Source organism: Gambusia affinis, linkage group LG20, assembly GCF_019740435.1.
Source record: "Gambusia affinis linkage group LG20, SWU_Gaff_1.0, whole genome shotgun sequence".
NCBI classification, from domain to species: domain Eukaryota; kingdom Metazoa; phylum Chordata; class Actinopteri; order Cyprinodontiformes; family Poeciliidae; genus Gambusia; species Gambusia affinis.
Window position 1 is genome coordinate 13229176 of NC_057887.1, and position 27829 is coordinate 13257004.

General features: G+C 38.0%; 2 protein-coding genes across 3 annotated transcripts; both read left to right on the top strand.

The window, feature by feature from the left end:
* Window positions 1-631: 631 nt before the first annotated feature.
* Window positions 632-10801, top strand: grnb (granulin b). The gene is made up of 14 exons (XM_044101864.1): window positions 632-790; window positions 1048-1133; window positions 1976-2116; window positions 2294-2434; window positions 2687-2800; window positions 3128-3269; window positions 3414-3523; window positions 6167-6296; window positions 6723-6820; window positions 6953-7186; window positions 8035-8280; window positions 8350-8583; window positions 8683-8940; window positions 9433-10801. The coding sequence occupies exons 2-14, from the start codon at window positions 1131-1133 to the stop codon at window positions 9577-9579; spliced, it is 1998 nt and encodes a 665-aa protein (XP_043957799.1). The 5' UTR covers window positions 632-790; window positions 1048-1130; the 3' UTR covers window positions 9580-10801.
* Window positions 10802-13598: 2797 nt separating this feature from the next.
* Window positions 13599-26786, top strand: LOC122822864. Of its 2 annotated transcripts, none has more exons than XM_044101866.1 (15): window positions 13599-13726; window positions 14910-15151; window positions 15589-15664; window positions 17296-17950; window positions 18934-19068; window positions 19158-19287; window positions 19366-19494; window positions 20442-20522; window positions 21449-21612; window positions 21707-21857; window positions 22679-23230; window positions 23818-23915; window positions 23994-24114; window positions 24214-24314; window positions 24942-26786. In XM_044101866.1, the coding sequence occupies exons 2-15, from the start codon at window positions 14914-14916 to the stop codon at window positions 25104-25106; spliced, it is 2796 nt and encodes a 931-aa protein (XP_043957801.1). In that variant the 5' UTR covers window positions 13599-13726; window positions 14910-14913; the 3' UTR covers window positions 25107-26786. The 2 variants fall into 2 exon arrangements, with proteins under 2 accessions (XP_043957801.1, XP_043957800.1); XM_044101865.1 differs by having other exon boundaries at window positions 20418-20522; window positions 24942-26785.
* Window positions 26787-27829: the final 1043 nt, after the last annotated feature.

The window sequence follows — 27829 nt, forward strand, 5'->3', positions numbered from 1 at the left end:
TTATGTGTTTGGAATGTTATTTTCAAAAACTTATGTGGTCACAAGTGTTTTTTATGGAGCAAAAAAATTCAGATTACCGGTAGGCTATGTCTAAAAATTGGAATAGAAACACACACAAAATCAGCAAAGATGTCAGGAAGAGTATTATTGATCTCCAAAAATCTTGACTTATTCTTTCATAGAGTTCCAGAAATGTCAATGTGGCATGAGCATCTGTTGAGACAATGACATGCATTAACTATAGAGGAAGGTTCAATCACTGTAAGAATTCAAGATTTATTTCTCAGCAATGTACATATTTGGGTTCAAATGTAAATTTGAATCCTAAAATAAAAACAAAAGACCTTGCGGAAATGTTGGTTGAAACGGGTAAATCAGGTGCTGTACCAACAGGTTCTCTATGCGGAAGAACCCATTACTTTTACTCCAAAACAACAAAGACGCAGGTTGTAATGTGTTCTAGAATTTACTTAGTGTGTAAAATACCTTAATTTTTGAGAAATCCTGTGTTTTTGTGGAGCAAAAAATTTAAGTGTTTTAAACTTTAGCTCTAAAACTTTACAATTAAAACACGCTCCTATCTCTACTGAAAATGGCTTAATGAAATCCCGTCGTCATAGGTACTATTCCTTTAAAACTGATCAACATGGAAGGTCACGTGTGAGCCTATCATGTGATAAATGCCTTCAAAATTTGTAGCAGGCTGTTTTTGTCTTGTGTTTGTGGCGATGTGGTGAAAAGAGGACACTTCCTATTCTACTTATTACATCTGCCTTCATAAAACTGCGAGGTAAAGTTGCCGTGTTTGTTTGTTTTCTATCGCATAGAAACAAGGAAAGTAATTCATGGCAGCTGGCGTTGATGCTAGCCACGTAGCCCGCTAAGCTAAATAGATTAATTTGCAGCTAAGTCACTCTTTTCAGGCTCAGTATTTTGAGAGAGTATTTGTACAGCTTTTAAAAACAAGTTTAGCTCATAAACGGGAAATTCTACCCGTCAGCTAATTTATTGTTTTTATTTGATTGTTTGCTGTTTTTTTTTCCTCAGGTTTTGAGAGGAGTATGCAGCAGCACCCAGAGCTCCATTAATAACAGCTGAACTGTTTTTGCCTCTAAAGGCATCTATTCACAATGGTAAAGTAGAAACAGAACCTGCAGCATGTCCTTATGTCTACGTTTACTGTAAATTGTGATATTAAAATTAAAACATGTTCCTGTCTTTACTGAAAAGTAATTTTGAAACAATTTTTTAAGTAGCTACCAGCAAATGCAGATAGATCTGGATAGTCCCTTGTTTGTCCCACAATGGGGGACATCCCCGTAGCTGCAAAGTGAAAGACACGTTTAGAAAATAAAAAACTTACAACAAAAAATAACCACCAGTTTCCTCAAAAATAAGAAAACTAAAATCAAAAAACATATAGTGAATATAAAGTGTTCATACTTTTTAGATTTTGCAATAAGTTATATAGATGCATACAGAATTACATATCTGAAATCAAAATGTAGAACTTTTTACACCTGGAGTAAATGGGGTGTAAAAAGACTGTTCTAAGACCAGTTGGATAATTCACTAAACAATGACCTTTTTCACTTGGAAATGTATGAGAAGCTAAACTGGAAATTTTGTAGTCTACTATAGAGGAACAGCTGCGTCTCTTTTGATGAGAACAGCAAATGAATCACTTTACCAGTTAACTTGTTAAATAATAATGAAAAATATTACATTAATGTGATCTCTTAACATCTTGTAAAATTCTATATATTTTGTGCATAATAGGGGCATAGCGTTGCGGGAAGACTGAATTTCGTCAGTGTTGCAATCCACGTTATCAAGTGGAATGTTTGTAAAGCTGCTGCATGTAGATAGTTCTTTACACTGAAACCGAGACGATGAGGGTGCTGGTCTTGTATAAGGGCATGCTTTATCACACTCTGTGTTTCTGAGCGCCATGTTTTCTTCTCATTGTGTTCAGACTCTTCAAATGGGGGTCTTGTTTCTAGCTCTTCTGGGCCTGAGCACAGCACTGATCTGCCCTGATGGAGGCATGTGTGAAGATAAAGACACCTGCTGCAAGAACACTCAGGGAGGTTATGGCTGTTGTCCGCTGCCACATGTGAGCTACTTATTTGTCAGTTTCTTCAAGCCATAGCATAAGCTGCATCTTTTGTCTATATTAAGAAAGTTCTGTTTGCCTTTTGTGGTTTTGTTTCCATAACAAGCTCTTTTCTTTTGAAAGTATATCCGCTGCTGTAATGTCAACCTTTCTCTTCTGTCTTGAATCCACATCCAGGCAGAATGTTGTTCAGACCACCTCCACTGCTGCTTCCAAGGGACAGTTTGCGATCTGGTCCATCAGCAATGTATTAATAAAACGGTTTCACTTCCGTTGATAAAGCGACTTCCCAGTAAGCAGAGATCATCTCCCTCTCAGGTAATAGAAAGTTGTAATTCTCACTCGGTGTCCTATCTGACCTTGTATATTCTTGTTTCTCTTTTTTTTATATATATATATATAATTAAAAGATGTCACTGGATGGCACCAGTTGTTTTATTTTTATTAGCCCAATATTAGTGTTTAAGCAACAGAACACTGAGCTTCATTATTCTGCTCAATGTTGCCATACTGTCTAAAAAGTGGTTGATTATCATATTTTTGAAGTTTACGTGATATTGATGGTTCCAGCTCATCAGTGGAATAAAGGCGGTCATGTGTCCGGACCATGAGTCGGAGTGTCCTGATGACACCACCTGCTGCCAGCTTTATGATTCATCTTGGGGTTGCTGTCCGTTACCCGAGGTAGAGACAGAGTATGTCTGTAAGAGGCATGTTGTTATTGTATTCCTCTCTTAAGCCTGAAACATTACAAGGACGGTGATCTGGTTTGACCTGACTTTTGTCAGGCTCATTATTTTGACGCTTGAATCTTCCACTAGGTTCAGTAATGTATTGCAAACACAGTGTCGCATACTTATTTTAGGGCATTAATCTACAAAGGTTTGAAGCTGAAATAGATATGCAAATATATCTTTTTTGCATATTTGTATTTTTTGGTTATTTAGGACAATATCCTCAACTGAGCCACAGTCTTCATCATTATCAGGACGCATTTTCTTATCTTTGCAGGCAGTTTGCTGTGAGGATAAACGCCACTGTTGCCCTGGAGGATCAAAATGCGACCTCGTCCATTTAAAGTGTGTTTCTCCATCACTTGGGTCGTTCCCGATGCTGGAAAAACTACCATCAAAAAGATCAAAGGATAGGCCAGGTTGGGAATTTCTCTTTTAAACAAACAGGTTATAAGTTAATCGTGGCTTTAAAATTAAATTAAAAATGAAATTTTTTAAATTAGTTTTAATTGTGGGTGGGGAGATAAAACATGTTTGATTCTCTGATCTTTATCCATTTGTAGTTTCTGTGGCTGATTCAGTGATTTGTCCTGATGGGAAAAGCAGCTGCCCAGATGGTTATACATGCTGCGTCCAGGCCAGTGGACAATATGGCTGCTGCCCTTACCAAGAGGTATGCTTTAAAACTTCTTGTCAGTAATGAAACTCATGATTTAAATCATGATGTCAGAAGCTTTTACGTATTAATCATGGGCAAAAATGTTAATTTTGGGCTTTAATCCTTTTTTCCAGTCCACCCAGAGTCAGAAATATACAAGTTCAAAGGTATAATAATTGGAACCTGCTAAACTTTTTAGAATGGTTTCTTCTTATTATTATTTATTAGGCAGTCTAACAAAGACATGTCCATCATGGTGTGGACATGTAAAAGTCCACGCCATGTTATTGCAAGTACAGCCGCATGCGGGCCAGTTAATTAACCAGTTAATTAACGCACATAGCTCGCCTTTAGATGTTTTCAAACAGCACACTCCTCCAAACCATTCGGTATCTTGTGGAGTATGCAGCCCCTTTTAAAGACGGAGACCCCAAATGTAGGGACCAAAATGACAAGAAGCAACAATATTCTGCAAATTAAGTAGGAGTTCTGCATTCAGCAGGTGTTCATTTTGTATTTCACTTCACTCAACTCCCAGTGTGTTTGTTTTAACATTTAAAAAAAATCTCTAAATCAAGGTTTGCTACTCATTGTGGAAAATTATCGAGTTTGACTGCAGTGTTTTCAAGATCTGGGTCATTGTGGAAAAATTATTTTATTTTTACCCCTCCAGGGGTTTTTTTGTGGGCTCTAGTGTCCCTTATAGGAAAGTAGGCTGACAGGAGAGGGGGGAAGACATGCGGCAAATATTGTCTGGTCCAGGAGTCAAACCCATGACAGCCGCTTCAAGGACTCAAGGCCTCAAAACATGGGTCGTTCTATCCCCTACACCGTGGTGGCGTAGGGGATAGCACGAAAGAAAGAAAAACACCATATGTTTTTCTTTCTTTCATTTTTTTATTGTATTTTTATTTATTTGCTTAAGAGGAACATTGTGTATTAATGAATATTTTGAACAACACAAATGTGAATTTAAACAATTAGATCTCCATTGTTTGTCCCCCGGACAGATGGTACAGACTGAATTAGTTATTAAAGTTAAAAACAAACAAGACAGAAAAATGGGGGAGGAAAACATTTTGAACCAATGTATCATTTAAAAAAAAAAAAAAAATTATGTTGTAACCCAGCCTCCCATAAAAACATATATGCACACACTCATCAAATACATGACGCTACTCTGAGTCAGTTTTACTGACTGTTTACAAATTTGGGTGGATACAAACAATCCCTTTGACTGCTTTAAAAACTATTAAAAGTTGGACATTTCCTGATATTGACTAGCAGGCTGTTGCAGAACTTACCACAATGACAGACAACAGTCTGACCACAGTTGGTAAGTCTAAGTGGAAATCACAGTCACAAAACGCACGTAGCTCGCCTTTTGATGTTTTCAGACAGCAGCTCCTCCAAACCATTCGGTACCTTGTGCACTATGCAGCCCCTTTTAAAGATGGAGATTTTCAACATTTAGAAAAATATATTTATTGAGAGTTTAAGAAAAATTTATATGATTAAGGTTTCCTATCAAAACCCTTCCAGGCCCCCTTAAATTGTAACTTTATGGCTTTAAGTTAAAGGAACTTGTTTCCACTTGGTTAAGCAATAATCTATGTGCTTCAAAATTATCTAAAAATTACATTTTTCTGATCTTTCTTTCCTTGTATTTTTTATGCGTCATCCACTTCTTCCTTTCTGTTGTCCTCCTTTCTTTTATCTTCATTGCCTTACTACTTGTCTTTGTCTTTAGTTCATTCCTTCCATGTAAGGATATCTTTCTGTTCTTTATTGTGCTGCTCTTTTTGTCTGATCTCATCTTACCTGGTTGAGTTTCTTCTGTCCTTCCTCATTTGTGTTCCATTTAAACTACTTTCTTTTCTTTTCTTTGCACGCATCATCTTTTTGTTTCCTTATTCTTTATTTTCTGGTGTCTTAAATTCTTTAAATGTCCTCTTGTGTCTTTTCTCCCCTATGACTTTTATTCATTACTTCTTAATTCTATTATTCTTAATGTCTCACCTGCAGTGTATATTTTCTTTTCTGTGTGCCTTGCACACTTTTGTTTCTTGTCTCTTCTTTCCTTAATGCTTTTCTTCAGTATTTCCTCCTCCTTTTCATCCTAGTGTCATGCATCCCTTGAATCTGTATTTGCTTCCTTCCTCATGTGTTAATTTTTTCTTGGAGCTGGTGAAAATGCATCCATTTTCTGGGTTTAAATGTTTTGTCAAAGGTACTGTAGATTTTAAGGCCACCATTGAGAAAGAATCTAGACCAATGTACCTGAAAGGTGCATTAATGAGATGTATTGCTTTACTTTCACAGTGGGTTACAGAACTGCAGCAAAATAACTGGCATACTGAGTTTCTCTAATTAGGTTCATAATCAAATTAAGCTACAACCAGCCTTGATTTATAGCTGTGTTTGGACAGAGAAGGTATGCAGACTGAAACAGTGACTCGGATATAATATCTTCATAAAAAGTGATATTCTGTTTAACGAGTGCAAGTTGTTGTGCAGTTGTTTGTAAACAATTAGAAACTTTCTGAACAATTCACCACTGCAGGCTGAGTCGTTTGGTCTCGGCACACTGTGTTCTTTTGATGTAATTCAGTCTTGTTTTTAACTTTCTTTTTTTTAATATGTTTTCATCATATGAAGGCCATGTGTTGCAACGATCATCTCCATTGTTGTCCAAGCAACACAACATGTGACCTAAAGCATGGAGTCTGTAAGTCTGGAGGGCACGAAGTGCCGCTGACGAAGAGGATTTCTGCTGGGTCCCGCGACGGTAAGCTGCCTTTTCTGTAAAAACCACTGATTCAGATTTATTTTTTAAGCTCGAATACATTTAGAGGTTTCAAGGAAGGGAAGAAAATTCTTAAAGTGAAGATTTTGATCTGTGATTGTTGTTCAGAGCTATTTTTAATTAGAACCAACCTGTGATTAAACATGGAAAAAAATCTGCCAAACCTCATGTTTTTCCAAAATAAAAACAAAATCTGTAAAGCTGGCACAGTACTGAATCTATACTTTTGTGACTCATAGACCTTAGTTCTTCAGGGGTCTGCATACATTTAAGTGTTTGAGTGTTAAAATAGAAAAAAAAAACAATTATTCTAAAGCATCTTAAATCCGTCTGTGTTTTAGGAGTTCAAACGGCTGGAATAAAGTTTATGTACTTGCTTTAATGTAAATTTTCTGTTATGTCTTTCAGTCCATGCTGTTCCCTGTAATGACTCTGTGGCCTGCGCTGATGGAAACACCTGCTGTAAATTGCAAACAGGGAAGTGGGCCTGTTGTCCTTTGCCTCAGGTATGGTCAGGTTCGTCAGGTGGTTTCTCCATTCCAGCTGCTCAGTTACTCTCGAAACCAGCTTTCCTGATGAAACGTACATTTCACTCCCTTTTTCTTCTGTAATGGTCTTGTTGTCTCTCCTCTTTTCAGGCTGTGTGCTGTGAGGACCACCTGCACTGCTGTCCCAGTGGAACCATCTGTAACCTGGCAGCCTCCTCGTGTGATCATCCCTCAGGCGTAGCGCTGATGCCGCTGGTCCCCAATACGCCCGTCTTTCCTCTACTGACAGAAGACAGCAAGTGTGACAAATCCACGTCGTGTCCCGGGAAAGCTACCTGCTGCAAGACGGCGAGTGGGGGATGGGCTTGCTGTCCTCTGCCCAAGGTAACCTGGACTGCAGACTGGTCGTCTATCCATTGATTTACAGCACTGTTCAAATCCACACCAGGCTCCACAGGATTTTTCAAGTTCCTAGGAATTTCTCTGCTCGCTGTTTTATCAATCAAGCTGTTTAATCTTTTGTAAATCTTAGATTCAGCTAAAGAATCTATTCATCAGTCTGTGACCTAGGATTGTCAATATATTGATTTATCTATTTGCCTTCCTTTGTATCTATCTAGCAGATCATCTGTTTAGCCCTTTAGTTACGTGATTTATTCAGCTATTTATCCATTCTTCTTCCATTTACATATCTATTTTGCCCAGACTATCAATTTCTTCATCTGTCTATTTATTAATCCCCTGTAAAGATTTACTTGTCTGCCTGCCTTTTGTTTTTCCAGTCATTTGTTTGTCCATCCATTTGTTTTAGTCTATTCATCTTTCTGTGCAGTCTGTTTTTAAATGGTTACTTCGATCTTCACCACTGCATAAACGTTTCCCATAAATTAGATGTCATTTATTTTTTGTATTTCAAATGAGAAATGGAAAAGTTATTAATTAGAAATTAGATGTTTTTAATTTGTATCGTCTTTTCAGGTCACTGGGTAAATATTCAAACTTTGGGAAGAGAAATTAAAGTACCTTCAGAAAACTCAAATAACCATTTTGACATAAGGAAGAAAACCTTGCTGCTTGAAACTAAAATATATAGAAGTCTGGACTGGATTTCTCAATTATTCTTAAACATCCGGTTAATTGAGAATCCCAAACTGAGGTCATGCTTTTAATCAGCTCAGGGTTTAAGCAAAATGATCAAAATGAAAAAAAACGGCAATTTATATATCCTGCAGGCTGTTTGTTGTGATGATCACGTCCACTGCTGTCCTCACGGCTCTGTTTGCAACTTGGAGGCTGAAACTTGCGACGACTCCTCCAGTGTCTTTCCGCCGCTTCCCCTGCTGACCAAAGTTCCCGCTCTGACCAGTCAAGTTCAGCAGGAGAAAATCATGTGTGACAGTCAGACCAGCTGCCCGAAAGACACGACCTGCTGCTTCATGGAGAGGACCCACAAATGGGGCTGTTGCCCTCTGCCAGAGGTAAGAGTCTGCTTGTTTTTATACAGAGCGTGTGATCAGGATGCTCAGTAAAAAGCTGTTGTTTTCCAGGCAGTGTGTTGTAAAGATGGAATCCACTGCTGCCCCAGTGGACATACTTGTGACCCCCATCGGTCCTCGTGCTCCAGCGGCCCTCATCGGATTCCCTGGTCCACCAAACTGAGCGCTCTGTCCGGGCCGAGCGTGTTGACCGACGTTAAATGCGACAACAAAAGCAGCTGTGCCACAGGAACAACCTGCTGCAAACTGCCGAGCGGCGCCTGGGGCTGCTGCCCGTTGCTGAAGGTCCGAGCGCCTCTGACTTTACGTCAGCCCTGATAAAGATGAAAAACCTGTTTAGCTCTGTTGAGGTCTAACCCGTGGCATATTCCTCCTTCTTTTCAGGCGGTTTGCTGTCCTGACCACGAGCACTGCTGTCCTCAGGGCTACACATGCAACATGCAGACTCAAACATGCGAGAAGAAAGGCTACAATCTGCAGCTCACCGCTGCCCTTCTGAGTAAAGTGGAACAGCCTGCGCTGAGAGAGGCACTGGAGGAAACAAATGTACAATGTGACAGCACAGGGGTGTTTCTCTGTCCCCCAAAATCCACCTGCTGTAAGATTTCAGCTACAGAGTGGAGCTGCTGTCCCTTTGTCAAGGTATGTTCACAGTGTCTGAGTCTTGACACATTTTATATGAAAAGAGCAAAATCCAGCCATTTGTCAGGCTGTTCATATGTCTGTAGGTTTGTCCATGTAATTGTGTTTTTAAAATCTCTGGTGTTTCCAGCTTTAGTCTTTGAAGCGTAAAATCACTACAGATATCCCCAACAAAGTGCCTAATATTTATTCATAAATCCTAATTAATCCAGAATTTCATTTCATTTATCCTGTTCTGGTTGATAATTTTACCAAGTCTATGCAGGTATATGGTGAAGTGGATCGTGCATGAAGCCCTGTTGTACATCGTAACAAACTGTTGTAGATTTGTTGTTGAACAAAAACTAATTGTTGGTTTTATTTTGAACCTGAATTTTAAAAAATGACCAAATATCGTTTTCTGCCACTCGACCATGAGTGGAAGAATTAGTCCTCTGTAATCTAGTTAACTGATAAATGCAGCTTTTAATGAAGTTTATTTTTGTTTTCCAGGCTGAATGCTGCGCAGACATGAAGCACTGCTGTCCCGTTGGGTACTCATGTGACCTGAAGGCCGGAAGTTGCATTCCACAGACCCAGCTGACCTGGGATTCGTTGCTGGGGGTCAGACATAAAGACTCGGTCCATCGTGGACTCTAATCTGGCAGAGTTGCAGATGATTTGCAGCCCTGAATCTTTTCCATCAATCCGTTGCTTGTGTTACTGTGGACAAAGTGAGAGTCATCTCGGTGTCCTTTTTGGTTTCTATTAATTGCATTTTTTTTTCTTTTTGTAGTCTTTTATTGTTGTTGAAATGTAGTGATTGGGAAGAGGTTTTGCTTTTATGGGCATTCTGTTTATTGAGCAAGTGTCCCTCCATTTAAACTTATTATCATTTCAACACTGAATGGGGATCTAGTTCATCGTCTGCACCATTTCTGTAAATCACTCCAGGCGTAGAAGAAGCTTTTATCTGCAACAATAGGTGGGAATGCTGTAAATTCCCATTCAATTGGTATTAAACACAAATATTTAATACATTTCACAAAAGTAAAACAATAAAGCAAACATTTAAATGTGTGCATAAATTCGAAAGGCTAGAGTGAGAATGACCTATATTCCAAATAAAGAAAGGCAGCCTAGAAAAATCAGATAAAATCTCTGAATTATTTTTCTGAAAAGAAATTTCTGTCTTCTTTAGATCCGAGTTACAGAAAGTCTAAAGCATCAGCTTAGTTTAAGAAAATTTATCTTAATGCATCTTTTCTAACAAGGGAGTTCTGTTTACACACTAAGAGGAGCAGATGTTCATAAAATCAATCATGGTTAGATCACCAACTGTAGGCCTGAAGGTTTCACCGTACAGCTGCTGTCAGCTTCTGTACAGACTCTGTCCATCCTGTTGGCTCTGCTGACTAGTTACAACACTGTTATTAATATTAAGTGTGGGGTTTTTTTGTTTTTGTTTTTTGGTAATTTTAAAAGTTTGACAACAGCCATTGGATTGGTTAATGGCTCCAAAATGTTGCTTTAAATTAGTTGAAGACTGTGGCAAATATATCAGATGATTCCATTTGTAATTTCTGATTTTGCACAAATTAATGAATAAGAACAGATTTGAATTATTTTCCTTTAAATTTCAAATTGTTCAGCTTTTTTGGGGTGATATGAGAGATTTAAATTAATGTATTAGTTCTGTGTTTTTAAATTTGTGTTTCACACACCCCGTAGATGTTTGAATTAAGGGTTTTTTTATTTTATTTTTTTAAAAAACTCAGTAAAAGGAAAGTAAAGCAAAAAAGGTGTGCCTTATTTAATATTGAGTGGGTTTTTGGTATGTTGTGGAGACTGTTAATAAAAATAACTCCTTTCTGGTTTTAAATGCAATCATTAATTAAGAACTTGGTGTATGAATTTAGAACTCTTAAGTAGAGCTTTAAGAAATTATTATTTAAGAAATGATAATTGAGTGCCCCTATAGTGGGCATGAATTTTGAAATTTTGAGGGTTGCTTTGATCACTTCATTTTTATGAACTTTGCTTTCATAGTAATGAAAGGAAATCTTATACAAATTTGACCACAACCTTTTTTTTTCCCCTCTCTGTTAAGCAATAGGTCAAGGTAAGCTTTTTCTGATTTTGGACTATTTGCTAAATATTAAAATAATGAGGAAGGAAATGTTTTTGCTTTCTTCCAGTTCTAAAGAATCCAATCATGTTTTCAATCATGCTCTCAAGCTTCTAACAGCAGTTTGGTTTAATTTTGACCCATTCCTGCTGACCGAAGGTTGGCATGGGAACAATATATTCTCAGTCTTCAGCTTTTTGTTTGTCACATTCAGGGTTGTATACAGAGACATATAAAGAATCTGAGACAAAAATAGTGTTGAATGAAAGATTAATATTTCTTAAAAAAAAAATCAAACGCAGTGTTTAAAATCTTGTTTTTGTTTTGGCTTTCATGAGAAATGTTTTTTATTATGAATTTTACCTTTTATTTGCTATAAAGTTTATAATGTAATCCATTCGGGAATATTCTAAAGTAAAAAGCCCCTTTATCTAATTCTGGTGGACGTGATAATTAAATTCCGTAACGTGATCCTCTCGGTCGTCACAACACAGCCAGCCCACTCTTCCGCTCTCCTCCCTTCCGCTGGATACTCAACTGCTTTCCGTCTGAAAGTTGCTATGGCAACCTCAGTAAACAGGAGGCAACTGAGCGGACACACAGCTCGGGTCTGTGCCCTACTTTACTGTAAGAGCAGCAGGGAAGCGTTGCCGAGGGTTCTTTGTCTTCCCCCGCCCCCTGGTGGTCACAGGCTGACATGGCGGCTCATTTGCTCGGGGTTAACAATGCATAGTCTGTTCTGAATAAAGTCAAATCCTGCTCTTGTGAGGCCACCAAGTTGACTTTTATGTTCACAGGTTGCGTTATCTATTCTTAAACCACATTTGATGTTCTTGTTATTGTCCTGCTTGAACAAATGTTCATGTTTAAATGATCTAGCTGTTGATTTGATGTCAAGTTAAAAAAAAAATTGAATGCAAGGAAAAAGCCTCACAACATGATGCTGCCACTGCTGTGCTTAACAGTTGGTTCAGAGGTTTTTGGTTTGGAAATCTCCCTTTCACTATTATAAATGCATTTCTGGTTATTGTGGCCAAATAGATCCACCTTTGTCTGGTCTGATAATGTAACTTTTTTTTTCAATGAGAGATTTGGCAAAAATGTGTTTCATTATGTATATTTACACAGCTGTTCTTGTAGTTTTGAACTTATAGCTAGCCTGAGACTTGAATTTTCTTTTCTCTGAGGTTTGGTTCAGATGGTTGAAACTTGGATATTTTTTCAAAACTGGTTCTAATTTGTGTTCCTCAGGAGGTTGAGCACTTCTGAGGAAATACATTTTTGATCAGAGCAAGGGCCTTCAGATAAGCTTTTACCTTTCAGGAGCATTATAAAGATCCAGTTCAGATTTTATATTTTTGTTGTTACCTCTACAGACCCCTCCTTCTGAACAGATTTTATTCATCCCACCACAGAAACAGAGGGAGTTTTTCTTTATTTAAGTTTAGCTAAACTGACACCCCAACAGTTAAGGAACTAAAGTGAGGAAAAACCCGCTGACGTGTGAGCAGATTGTCTGCACAGCTGCTCCTCTACTGCACCCACTGCAGACCCCATTCAGATGTTGCCAGGGAGAGGGAACGTCCACCTAAAAGCCCACCCTCCACTGGAATTCTGCTAATTCCAACTGGAATTCTGTCCACTCTGTTCCCGGCAGCAGGTGTGTGTTGCTGAGCAAGATGCATGAAGTGCTTTCACTTTGGGAAAGTTATGGGATGGAATATAGGAAATCATTAATCCATTCCAAAATAAAAGTAAAATTTCATTTTGTTTTAAAAGTCTAGTTTGATCATCATTATTAAAATTTAATAGTTCTGACTTGTTTTTATGTCTTGAAAGTGTGTTTGTAGGACAATAACCTTTACTCGTTTTTATGGTGGTTTTTACATTTGCAGTTACAACTGCAATGTATCCAAAACTTAATTTTTTGGATTGTGCTCCATGGCCTGTAGAAAAAATTGTGGTCACATATATTTTACGTTAAAATATAAGCCAACAGTCAAATTACTTTTTTCTAGAATTAAAATTTGAAATATTGAAAGACGTTTTCTGTAATTTATTTTCTTTTTGTATCCAATTGTTGCTTTTTCAAACTGAGATTTTTAGGCATGTGATTTTGAATCAGAAACAAGGAGATTTTATAATGTTTTCTCAATCTGAGATAAAACTCAGTATGGAAGAAAACTGAATTAATGTTTTCCTAAAACTTTTTCTGAAATATGAGTCAATATAAGGCTGATTATTTAAATTTTTGTAGTAAACTAAGGGTACAACACAGAGTTTACCTTGTTTTTTTAAGACAATAGTGTGAAATCAGGTGAGAATAGGCTTAGATTTGTTTTCAAGTGAATGATCTGAGCTACTTTTCCTTGTTTGACAGAAACAACATATCAAACACGCTCCAAGTGCCACTGAGGGCATATGCAGATTTAATCCAGAGCATTTAGAAACTGCTGTGTTGATATGAGTATGGGTGTGTGTGTGTGGGGGGGGGATCAGTGGGTACTCATAAGTCAAACACATGGAGGGCCAATCAGAAGGACCTGCGTGGGCAGAAAGCCGGTAGGTTACTCTCAGGAAGCTCTTATACACTTGACACAGGACGAACTTAGACTGAGAAGTCTTTCTGGCTCACTGGATTTGACCTGAAATCTGCAACAACCTGTCGTTTATTCTGAGGTAATGTATATTTCTGTCTTTAGATCAGTTAAAATTATTTCAAATGGAGTTCGAAATGTTTTTGAAGCTGCTTTGGTTCTTTGTATTTCCTAGAGAATTTATTTAATCTGTATTGTCTCAGCTACGGAGTTTATTGTCAGGTCAAGCCACACACCTGTAGATTTCCACCTGTTTGACACTCTGATTTGATCAAACTGCAGCCACTCATGTGCCCTCCGCATCAGCACTCTTTTATGAGTGGGAAGTGTGTGTGTTTTGATCTGTCTGTGTTTGCTGTTGACATGGTGAGCGCTCAGGAAGAGAGACTCTGACAGCTGGACGGCCCAGTGGAAGGCATGTAGCTGCCACTCAGAGCTATTTATACCCAATCTGACCGGTGTCCGTTCATTCAAGCCCCGCATACCACAACATTAAAGCGCCGGCCAATTGCAAATCTATCTCCATTATGATTAAATGATAAGGGGGTGAGATATTGTGGGAATCCAATAACCTTAATGTGAAACCAGAAAAATGTTTGCTTATTAAACAGGACCTTAACTCTACTGGACCCAGTAACCAGGAGCGTTTTTGGACTCGGCATTTTACAAAAACGTTAAATTTTCTCAAAAATATCGCAACTTAAAACCACTGTAGTAAAATACAATTGGGGAGAAAAAAAAAAGAATATAAAGCTTAAAAAATGTACTGATGTTAAAACAACTGACAACATGCCCAGATCTGGGGATCCAAGCAAGTTCACCCTAAAATCAGAATGCAAGACATTAAAAAGAAAAAAACTCCAAAAACTCTAAGATGTCATTACAGGACACAGCAGGCTGTCAGTACTGTCAATATGAACGTGTTTGTCTGTCCAATCTGAGACGGTGCACGTTTGACTTTTCTTGAATGTGTGCAAATAGAATAGAACAACAAAACAATGGTCAGACTTAAGACTTCTGGAATTCTGTTTTTTGGGCAGACTTATTTAATATTGGATTATCTGTACATCTGAAGCGAGGCCATTCTTACACATTAACCCTCATGTCCAGAAAAAAAAAAGAGAGTTTAGACAGCAACATTTAGGGATTAAAACCTGAAATCTGAACGCAGAGATATTTATATTAGTCTGGTCTGATCTAATCAAAAAACTATTTCTCCAATTCCTTCTAGTTTTCACTTTATAAATGCACTCTGACTGTTACAGAGAGATGGCCATTCCCCGGATGTTGAACTCCAACACACCATTCACCATTGTTACCGGTAGTTCTGAGATCTCTTTTCTGGGTAAAGAAGAGAGCAGCCAAGGATGCGAGGAAGAAACAGAGTCATTGGTTCAGGCCATCGGTCCACATCTGACCCGTGTGATGCAGCACGGCACTGCCAAACACTTGATAACAAATGGCCTGGAGGGGATTCCTTGTGTGTCCATAGTGGCACAAGCTGAGAGTAAGAACATAGAAACACAAATGCTTCACATCATCAAAAAGATTTTTTATTTCAGACAAGGCTAACAGAAACAACAGTTTTCACTTAGTGGCACTATTTAAGTGAAAAAAAACTATCCAAACCAACCGGACCTTATGTGAAATATTGCTCAAATTATTCAATAATGAATTAATTCTGATGGGTTTGTTGGGTTTTTTTTTGTACAAGCCACACAAGTACTGATTACTGCCAAACCTGTAAAATTAAGAAATCATCCGAATGAATTTAAATGTCAGTTGTCCCATCACAAAAAACTAAAACTAGAACTGCTGACTACTTGTCTGACACCCATAGCTGCCAATGTTTTGTTTCAATTAAGCTTTAAGTTAGGACAAGGTGAACTGACTCACATGCTTATATAAACATGCAAAACACCAAACATCTCTTTCTGTTTTTAGGAGAGGACTTTCAAGAGTTCAGCCCGTCCAGCACTCAGAACTCCTGCCCGCGATCTCACCTCCTCCAGAAGCACAGGTATGCACGCCCTCTGACCTGCTCTGGGAAAAACCTCCCACCAGGTTCCTGAGGTTCGTCACTGACGACATCACAGTTAGGTCAACTGAATGATCTCATGCAAAAACGATAAAGGTATTTCTACAGGTTTGTTTGTGGAGGGTGAGTCATGTTGCAACAGCAGTTCAGGCCTCAAAGCCTTTCTGTTGCTCAGAACCATAATACACAAGTGATTCTATACTCAAATTAGCTGATATTGACAAGTAAGTCAGTTTGAAGTCAAAGCTACCATCAGATATTTTCCATCTCGCCAATCTTTTGAAAATATTAGAATTGTCTAGTTTATTTCTAGTTGAAAAACCTCTTCCTGTCATTGTCTACTCTCACTTAGCCTTTCCAGTTGGCTCAGAATAACACAAGCTTATTGCTATCACTGAAAAGCAATAATCATTTTTGTGCTTAGCTCTGAAATGTTACATTAAATTGCCAAATTATTCAGACGCTCCTGCAAATAATGAATTAATGTTCTAGTCTCCAACTCCTGGGCATGCATACTGCTTCTCCAGATGTTTTTTTTTTTTTAAAAATGTTTTTGTTCTTAGGACCTTAGTGAACTCTAGCATGGTATTGTGATGCTGTGCCGCCTGGACAATAAGTCCATTTGTGAAATAAAGTGGAATCGATTGGAGGCGAAAGCAACTCAACCATGAAGAGCTAAGTCACAAAAAATCACACAGTGGTGTCAGAGGCTGCTGAGGCAAATGGTACACATAGGTCATCAATTTTTTGCAGAGACGATGGCTACAAAACTTTTCACCTCATGTGTCCTACAGATTAACTCAAGAACAGTATTTTCATGGCTGAGCAGCTGCATCAGTTGTCAGGAGAAGCATTTTCAAGTGTAAAGTTTGCTACTGCGCGGAATTTTGTGTGGGACCGTTTTTTAGGAATTCCAGTTTCATTCCAGTGAAAAGAACTCTTAATGCTTCTTCATACAAAGACATTTTGGATAATTTTACAGTTTCCAACTTCAGTTTCAATGTTCATACAAACTTGTGTGAGGAGGTGTGGAGAGTAAAAACATGACTGGCTGCACAGACTCCTGACCTCAATTCGTTAACTTGTAGAACAGAGACTGAGCGACACTTAGAGGAGCGAATGCTTTTGGCAGCATAGTACACATGTATAGAAACCTTTACAAGTTGGAAGATGCGACAATCAGATTTTAAAAAATTCTAAGTAGGCTGCAAGATGTCCATCAATTTTGGTTTCACTAAAATTGATGGACATCTTCCAGTCTACTTGGAAAAAACAATTTATGGTTTTTCTTTGAAAAACTATATATAGACTGGTTAGTAATCAGCTGTTTGGTTTAATTTCTTTTGTGCCTTTCCAAAGAGTCTGATATTTTTAGCTGTCTGATATAAATGACTTATGTGTTGCAACATTAAACCAAGGAGAAAAAAGACATTTAAAAAAATCTGGAAGAAAAGATGACTGATCGAACCTGTGTTCCAGGGTTTTTGTTTGATAATTACATGGCACCAATCTCTTTAATATGTCTGATTTGCAGATGAGAATATGTTGTAGTTTTGGAATAGAATCAAAAATGGAATCTTTAACAAGTGTTGACTGTTCCCTCTTGTTTTCAGATCTTTTAGTGAGGATGCTGCCTTACTGTCCGACACAGAAGATGAAGTGTTTCATCAGTACCTCCACAGGAAACAGCGCAGAAAGACTCAAAGCCGACCAAAGAGGGTGGAGGAAGGAGGGGAGCCTCCAGTTATCCAGGGTTTGTGGGTGCAGGAGATCGACTGGCTGAAGACGACTGGGATCATACCACCACCTCCTCAGTTCACCGACTCCTGCTGGCTGCCGGACTCCTGCGTGTCTGGACAGACAGACGACTTGTTCAGCTCTGATGACAGAGACGGCTCAGACTGTGACTATGAATCTGTTTTCAGTCACGAGAGCGAGTCAGACTCATCTTGCTATGGTGAATCTGATCAGCTTGGATTAGAATCAAACATTTCTGATCCGACCTCTGACTTGATGCAGGTCTCTGGTTTTCACTCGAATTGGGATTCTGACGCCTTGGAGTTTCTGGAAAGCTTGCAGGAAATTTCAGACTCGTCTCAGGCGACTTTCACGTTTAATGACAGTGACTCAGAGTTTGTTGAGTTAAAAGGCAGAGTGATGCAAATACCAAAACTCTTCATTTCAACTTTCATTAACAACTCAATAAAACAGATTCTGGATAACTGGACAATCACCAAACCTGCCAATGAAGGACTTATATTCCATCATGTAAGTCATAAATTTATTAGTTTCTTTTTCATTATATCAGTACTGACATGACTGTAAACGAATAGTAGGACAAAATAGTTACACAGTTAAAAAAAACAACCTTGTTATTGAAGAATCACCACATTGTTGCTCAATATTTTAACCTGTTAAACCTTATATTTTGAGTTTTTGTTGGGGCTTGTATTTCATGGCAGTTATATTTTCTTCAATGTCCAACATTACATAGACAAGAAATATGTACAAAACATTTTAAACATAAGAGAAAGAAGTGAGCTCAAAAAAGTATTGAGCACAGCAGAACACTGACAACGAGTAAGGACATTTTTGTGTGGAATCCCAAACCCAGTCTTCAATCCATAACACAAGGGCCACCAAAAACAGAAATAATAATTGTATGTGTTTTTGAAAAGACAGGACATGTTTTCTCTAAGAAATGTTTTTTATGAGCAATCTCTTTTCTGTTTAAAACTATATCCAGACACACTGTAATTTCTCACATTACATAATCTTCCACATATTACACTGATGTTCCTGTTGAGTCAGAGAAGGTATTTTTATAAATTACGTCTTCTTTGAAAAACCATAAATTGACTAGTTAGTAATTAATTGTGTACGAGGCTTGTAAGATGCATCTGACAACCTGAAGACCAAAGCTTTCCTCTAGTTTAGCTTCTTTTGACTGAAGGGAGACACAGAATGAATTTGGAACTCATACTATTTAGGAAGCTCCAGACAGAAAAAAAATACTTTTATTACATACTTTCTGTACACTGTTTCTGAGAGGGTTTCAATAACTATATGTTTTGGAAAAATAACCTTCTAGTTATTATTGGTCCTTGTGCTTTTACATTACCTTTCAAAATGACCATCCAAAAACTACATGCATTGAGCATGGTTCTCTTTTTCTCCTTGAGGAAATGCTCTAGCTTTATTTTGTGTTGGATTTTTGGTGCTTAACATTTCTATTATGTTTCTTCTTTTAGCTTCTACACCCCAACAGTTTTCAGTACAGAGAGGGAGAGGAGTACTTTGTTCTTCACCACATCCAGAATGGCTCGTATGGTGACGTGTTTTGTGTTCGGGATAAAAGCAGTGGCTTTAAATGTGCTGCCAAAAGGGTCAGAGCAGAAATCGACCAAGAGTGAAACTCCAAGAAGTCTTTTGGTTTGGCTAAAATCTGAAACTTGTCATGTTGTGGTCCAATCAGATTCCCCTGAGTCACTTCAGCAGTGAGGAGGTGAATACATGGAGCGCCCTGAACTCCCCTCGAGTTGTGGAGCTGTTTGGAGCAGTGAGAGATGGACTGAATGTCGTACTCTTTATGGACCTAAAACCAGGTAAACTGAATTAAGAGCTGTTGAAAAGTGCTTTATGTTGGTCAGAAAGAATGAACACAACTTGCCAAACTTTTCCAGCTTGCTTGGCCCAGCTTCTAAAGGAGATTACCTGCCTCCCTGAAGATTTAGCCCTGCATTACCTTCATCAGACACTGGGGGCTCTTGAGCACCTGCACCACAAAAAGGTGGCTCACCTGGATGTCAAAGGTGCGTTTCTGTACAAGTCTCAAAAACATAATCTATGAATTTACTGAATCATGGATGATATCTTTGGACAGGAAATTTATATACGGTACTTTTTATTGTTTTAATCACTGTACCATTGCCAGCATTCAGACCTTTACCATTCAGAGGTAAAAGTTCTGTATTTAATTTAGTTTGAGTTAGTCTTCATCTCACAGAAACAAATCCAAAATCACTTGTCTTTATAGATCAATATTTTGAAAATAAAAACAGAAAACTCACCAACTAAATAGGGCTGACTTATGGAGTTTTCTGTCTTCTTGAGCAAAAATCCCATTACAGCCAAGAATCTATTGTTTGTAGCATATTTTGTCTTTGTTTTTGATGCAGCTGAAGGTTTTGATGTATTTTCATTTGTTTTAAAATCATGAGGGGAATTGTAAATCAAAAATCCTGATGGGGAGAATACATCTCTGCGGTTCATCACTTTTCAGTGACAACTTTAGTAAGGATCAACACAAGGAATCAGTCAGTATCAGCATAGTCCAAACTGTCATTTCTGAAAACGAGATAAAACAACAGTGACTATCTTTGTCGTGTGACCAGTGTTCCTTCACTTTCTGCAGTGATAAAAGACTGACGGTTATAAGCAATAAAGCTGGTAGGTACCCCTCCTCTAACCTTTAGTAATCCACCCTGAGAGGATTTCACCGTTCCACTTTCATGGTGTAGTTGAAGATGACAACGAATAAAGTGAAACCACAAGTCTGAGATTTATTTCAGGAGATTATGGCTTGAAATGTTGCTTCTGCAGAAGCAGGAAACCTCCATGTACCCAATATTCTGACCGTCACTGACAGCCTCCTGTTCCTGAGTCAATGTTTCACAAAGAGTGCCTAATGCAAACAGGCTGCCACACTGAATCTTGTGTGTTGATTTTATTCCAGCTGACAATGTGCTGCTGTCTGCAGACTGCAGAGACACATTCCTCTGTGACTTTGGTCTCTCAGAGATGTTAGATGACAACAGACGAAGCACTAAAGCATTTAGAGGTGAGCTGATGCTGAAATGTCTGCAGAAAGCTGAGAAGCAAATTTGCATTGCAGAAGTGGTCTAGACTCCAGAGCACTGCTTGCATAAACAATAAATTATTGAAAGAAAGAGTTGGAACAATGGTGACTTTCAATTTATGTTTTGCAGAATTTTGCAGAAAGTCTTGCTATTTTGATATTTTATCTCAATTTGCAGTTACAATTGTGCAATTTTATGATTACAGTTTTATGATTACAATTACATTGTACATTTGCACATGCCAACTGTGAAACAAGCAACCAACATTACATTTAGTCAAATGCCATAAACAAATGATCAAGAATAATAATCATCACACATACATCAAATATATAAAGCTCCAACTTCAGTTCCAGGACTTTCCAAAACATCCTACCTTTCTCTCTATTTTATGGCAAAGTTTTGGCTATTTTTTTGGGATGGTTTTAATGTTTTTTGCCTGATTTAGCCATGGGTTTTGCAGTGGAAACACACTCAAAGCAACTTTCTCTCAGTACGTTTTACTTTCACTACTGTGGTGTCAATCAGGAATAAAGAAACTTGTGTGAACACATTTCACAATTGTGTCACCTAGAAAATGACTGGATTCTTTGGGTTATGGAGTAATTTCTTTCCTAAGTTTACTACAAACATCTGGAGCAAACTTCAACCAAAAAAAGAAAGAAAGAAACCTTGTTCCCTTATTTGTTGGTTAAATATATTTAATATTTTATTATAAGTAAGTGTGCAGATCATGTTATTTTCATGTGCAATAGAAAGAAAAAGTCAACAAAATTTTATTTTGGAGCCAATGCAGTGTCAAATGTATTGCATCCAAGAAATATGTGGCAGTATAAATTCACATTCATTCTGAAATATAACTCCAGTTCTTGTTTTTTTATTTTATTATTTTTTATTGTATTTGTAGGAGTAGCCTTTCCTGGCACAGAGACTCATATGGCCCCAGAGGTGGCTCGAGGAGATCAAGTGTGCTCCAAGGCAGATGTGTGGAGCAGCTGTTGTATGCTACTGCATATGCTCAATGGGTGCCAGCCGTGGATACGCTACTACTCCCATCCACTGTGTCTCCAGGTCAGAATGTCTTCTTTACTGTTATTTTCAAAACGGACTGGGCAAATGTAGATAAAAATCAATAATCGTGGTTCTTCTTGCATTTCTGTCATAGATTGTCAATGAGCCTCCACCTTTATGGGAGGTGCCATCCAACTGTAACAACTTCACAGCCAACGTGTTCAGGGCTGGACTTCGGAAGGACCCAGACAGACGAGCGTCGGCCAAGGACCTCAGGAGAAAAACTACCAAAGCCCTCAGAGCAGGTTCACACATTACATTGTAACATGACGGATGGGATTCTAGCAAATCAAATAACTCTGTGGGATAAAGTGGTTCTTACCAACGCTACAAAGAATATTATCATTAGAAAATTAGATTGGACAGGACATGGATAAGAGCCTTTTTGTCTTTATGTCTTGTCATTAGCCTTACAGCCATGTGTAAGCATAAAATGTATGTTCTGCATTTGACAACTGTCAGAGTGAAATCAGTTCAAATAATCAGAGAGAAATGTACTTTGAGAGACAAGCAAACATCTACATCAGAGTTAGGTCCAATGAATGTGAAATTACATATATATATAACAGAAGATATTAAATTGATCTGTAGTATTTGTTAGCTTTATGGTGGATACTTTTCAGTTTGACTTTGATAGAATGTTAGCTTGACTTGGAGTAGTTTATTGAGTCACTATGAAATTGATTCTGAGAAAAACATCTTAATTCTGAGTAGTTGTTCTGTTCTGGGTGCTTGTTAGCTTAACTCAAAGTTGTTGTTATCTTAATTGATAGTAAATCTTAGTTTTATTCTGGGTTGCAGTTAGCTTGATTGTTAGCTTTAATCATTGTCTATCTATCTGATAGTTTGGGATTAGTGTGCCTGATTTAGGCAAACTAATCCTTTTTTATTCGTTGCTTGCTTACCCATTTTATTATTATCTTGTACCTTTTAAAACTGGCTACTGAGCATTTGGTAATGTTAAACCTATACTACGCTTTGGTTATTAACAATAAATGTTCAAGTAATCAGGTTAGTAACTGGTTGTAAACGACCTCACCTTCATTGTGACATTTTCTACATACAGTTGGAGGTTTGAGCTCTTCCTCCATCAAAGCTGCCTGTGAGAAGTTGCATCATGGCCAACAGGAAGACAAACTCTTTTCCCCAAAAGAACCATCATCATCATCCTCCTCCTCCTCCTGCTCCTCGTCATCATCATCCCAAGTCACTTCCTCAGACCCAGCTGTGTTTTGGGTGAGCCCTTGGAGGACTGTAGCAATGGACGAGGACACCACAGAGTGGAAAGGTGACCTCTCAGAGACAGATTTCAGAACAGGGGAGTGGAACTCCCATCCGAAGTCCCTTCGAGATGATTATGACGAGGAGTTGGAGACCGGCTCTGAGTCAGAGGTGGACATATACATGGGTGTGGAAGAGGAGTGCATTCAGGAGAAGTGGCTGAAAATTGATAAGGACTATGAGGGAGACTGGGAGGAGGAAGATGAAGAATGGGATTCCTCTGGCTCCACTGAGTATCTACGTACGCTCAAAGGCTTTTTCCCTTTGCTACGAAGAGGCCTGCAGACAGATGAAGCTCCATGGGGTTCAGAAGAGGAGCTGGAATATCTCAGAGATGGTGAACATAGAAGCATCTGTTAATAATTTATCAGAAATTGCAAAATGTTTGACTTCCTGAGCAGATATTTGGCCAAAGAAAGTATCCCAAACGGTGACATCATCAAACTTTCCATCTTTAAAGTTTGACATCTGTATTATAGTACTCCAGAGAACTTAACTGACAAACTGAATTATTTAGATTTATAGTACATTATTTGTCCTATTTATTCATATGTTCTATGAAAGCAGCATGAAATACTTTTAATAAAAATATTCTTCTTGGACAGATTATTCAAGACTGTGGTTTTCAAAATTTAATTTGACATCCCACATCTGTTCATTAAACAATATACTAGGAGGTTGAGATCGTGTAAGACAATAACTCAGTATAACAATGTTTTCCAGTGTTATATTTTTATATAACCATATATATCACATTTGTAAGTGCTGAATGGGATGTTTTTACTACTTCAAACTCTAAATTAGTTATAAAAGTAAAAGGCATATTTATTGTTTTCAGTCATAATATCTAACTCTGTCTTCCCTCAGAAAGATAAAGAATAATGGTTTTAACTCTAACTCCTCACTGTGAAATGTTCTTTTCAGATGTTCCTATAGGGACCACAGTCCAGACTCCATCCCCAGAACCTCGAGATGAACCTCCGTCTTGTTTCAGCTGCTCGGACACGTCGCAGATAGATGAGGTGCACAAAGTCATACTTATAGTGGCCGATGAAGGAGTCCACTAAGGCAATTTTTAAGAATATATTTGTATATTTAAGGACTCAGAACATTCATCTGATGACCTCAGTTCTGGAGTGTTTTCTTCCTGCAACAGTCACTCCGGTGGACAATTGGTATGGATACCTTCAGCCAATCAAACATCTCCACGCTGCTTTGAGGGTAACTTCATTGTAAAAGTCCTTCACTATATTTACACACTATTCAACTGATTGGTTGAATAAAAAATATATATTTTTTTTAAACTCTGACAAATTCCAGGTGTTGACATCTGGATCGAGAACCTTCAAGGGACGTGTTTTAGGATCAAAGAACGGCGGAAAGTCAAAGTGGGTCATGTTGCCATAGGAATCAGTGATCAGGTATGAACCTGCTGTTCAGGTCTGAACATATGCTGAGAGGTTCAACATCCTCTCAACATATGTTCATATGAAAGTTATTCTAAATAAACCAGAATAACTCTCTGGCTTATTCATATAGATATGATCAGATTAGAGCTGATTATTCTTGTGCGTTTGGGTCTGTAGGGGTGCACAACTTGGAGGTTTGTCATGGTGGCCTTCAGAATTTAATATCTGTCTTGCACTGTGAAGACTTGAAAGCTCAGTATGCTGTCAACAAGTCTGACTGAGTATCTTTTGCAGTCTGTCCAGTGTTTATGATCTCTTTAAATTGGCTTAAACATCTTTATAGCATTGAATGAAACATCAACATCATGATGTGTGTTCAGTTTTATTCAGAGGGTTGTATAAAATCAGTTGTCAATTAAAGGAAGATTTATTGTTTAATTTGAATGAAATTGTCATGTATTTATTGCTAACACCTGAACAGTTTTAAATTCTTCCAACAAACTTGTTTTGCAATTGGGGTTAATTAGTTTTGCGTCCAACTGGAAGATGCTCTTAGAGTACAGTTTATATTTCCAGGTTGTTGAGCTGTTGACACACAGCTGTCTTCGATCCTCACAAATCCTCCCATGTGTCTCTCAGATCTCAGGGAAAACCTTTACTTTGGAGACTCTGGACAGAAAGACGGTGTCCTTCGAGGAAGAGATCAGTGAATCGGGGTCATGGTTCCGCTGTGTTCCTGCTCCTGACAGATGTCAGCGCTGGAGCTGGAGAGTCCAAGACGGCAAGCTGGAGCTCAGAGAATGAGACTGATATTTAGTAGGAAAAAAAAGCATAAGAGCTCAAAACACTCAGAACTTGAAGGAATGTCACGTTGTTGTGACCTGGGACCTCTGAACTTCTTCATTCTGATCTTCACAATGTGTGGAGGTCGCTGACATACGATGAGCTCTCATAAGCTTTATGATGACATCCTGCTGTGGAAATAACATGATCGAAAACCGCAGGAGGTGTGTGACTAGTAAACAGAAGAATATTTGTGTGTTATCGGAACAAAAGACTTTCTTTACAACACCCTGCTGCAGCAGGACTGGCTTGTTGCCACAAGGCAGTGAGGCCCACGGAGGATTCTCGCTGTTCAAACACCTTTCTGCACACTCAGCAGATATTCACCAGACCAGGCTTTGTGTTCTCAGGCCTCAATGTCCGGTTGTGATATCTGCAGCTGATGCCTTTGGCTCTTTAAATGAAACAAATGATTTTGTGCCTTACATTTGATATCTTTCACAGTTGGCTTAGATGTGCGTTTCAAGCACATTGTTTCCTCTATTCCGTCTGCAACTCTGATTTGTCTCACCCGTGACCTCTCTCATCAGCAATACTGCTGCTCACTTTGTTTTTAGCGTCTGTCTGTTGTGCTAAAAATTCAGGACATATGCAGTTTCAAAAACGCTAAGCCAACATCCAACTAAAAACCTTGATTGTAGAGATATTATGAAACACATGAATATAGAAATTTTATTTCTATACAAGTACGTTTGTCTGTGAATTTCCCACCTACTACTGGTGTTCCTAATATGCAGTATTATTTTTTTTAATGTATTTTTATTATTCAAGAGTAAATATTCTAACTTATAGTCTTGCAAGATTATTGCCTTACCCTCGTTTGTGCAACCACACAACTGACTATTTACGTAACTGCACAAACGTAATTTTTCCAGCGAAGTGAAAGTGTCTGTAATCTGTGAACAAGTAGGGGAGCGGTGACACCTTGGTTGTTTGTTTAGATTATTTTCCTGCTTTAGTTCCTTACCTTCTTTTTTCCCCCCATTCCCGTCAGGTTTACAACTGGAAACAAAACTAGTTCTCAGCTGCTCTGCGAGGTCTCTTTGCTGGTCAAAACCAAGTTTTAGGATTTAGATTATGAATTTTATCAGCATTTTTCTCAAGGCTTTAAGACTTGAATGACGACAATTTTTTTGCTTCTGTCTAAAACTGAAATATTGTTTTTCGCTGTGTTTCCTAGTCATTGCTTTGTTCAGATGCATTCTTACACTTGACCAATGCTTTAAATGTTTGCCCAGGCATCTGCACATATAGCCCATTGTAAATGTTTACAGCCCTAATAAATAAGCAAAGATTTCAATCTGTTACGTGTCAGGAAGTGTTTCACACATGTGATCATGTGACTCGTCACATGGTTTCCATTATATAATCAAGATTTAAAACCTGAAAAGGGATCGTTTTACAATTGAACACAGTGAGATTTAGATTTTAGACGAATAAAAAAATGACTTAATTTTTAATAAGACATTTACCTCATGAGAAAATTGCTCAGATATTATTCCAAAGGTAACTTATTAAGATTTATGACTAATTGATATACCAAAGCAGCTTCTTCCATAGTAAACGAAATAGTGCGGAAATATCCACATTAGACTAAACATGGTTAAAGTCGTTATGAAGATATTCAGTATTTTACCTAATTTGTCAATGAAAAAAAAAAAACTCCCCCCAACTCCCGGGCCGCAGCAAAATTGCCAAGTCTTCACCGGTCCGCGGTAATAAAAATGTTGGGGACCATTGTACTATCTCATCAACTTTAGGAGTGTCTATTCTAAAACTGGAGTGACTCGTTAGGCCAAGTATGGTAGGTTGTTGTAACATATAATCAATCCACCGCTGAGTCCTGCTTTTGACAGAATAATAATTGTCAGAGACACGCATTACATTTTAATTATAAATAATTAAGGTATGTTTTTTTGTTGTTGTTTTTTTAAAAAAAAAAACAACAACAACTGGGTCACTGGTGTTTGTTTTTATTTTGTTGTATTTAGTACTTAAAGACCAGGCTTGACTTGCATGGTAACTTTTTCCGATTAAGCTATTCCGGTCAGAAAGGACATTTGTTTTCCTACACATGCATCGTAGGCTTCAGATACCCACTAGAACACACTTCTAATCTAGAATAAAAAGGCTTGATTACTGACAATTTTACCTCTTTAATATTTTCTTGTTAAAGATGTTTAGTAGGCTATAATTCTTTTTAAGAAATCTAAAACAAAACCTATACCCAGTAAACATTCTGACATTGTGTTGTGGTGCTTTAGCAAGATGCTTATTCAGAACCAGCTGGATTGAGTGCACTTTAGGGGTTAGTTTATTTTAAATGTAAAGTGAATATGTCAGCAATAGCAGATTTAAAGCAATTCAAAAAATACTCTTTGACCCAAAAAGCACATTTGTGTTTACTTAAAAAATTATATTTCTTATGCACTGAAATCATAATTATGATTTCATTGTTATAAAACTCATTCCTAAAACTCACCCCTATTTTATAAAATACTGATTGTATATGAATTACATATTGGATTTTGGAAGCATTTGGACAAAAAATAAAAAAGCATGCATGCGTGCTTTCAAGTATTGTATGGTACATTAGCTTGCCATTTCGGCATCACTTCCTCGACATTTTGTACACTGTGCGCACAAGGATGTGCCGCCACCCTGATTGGACCGTTGGATAACCA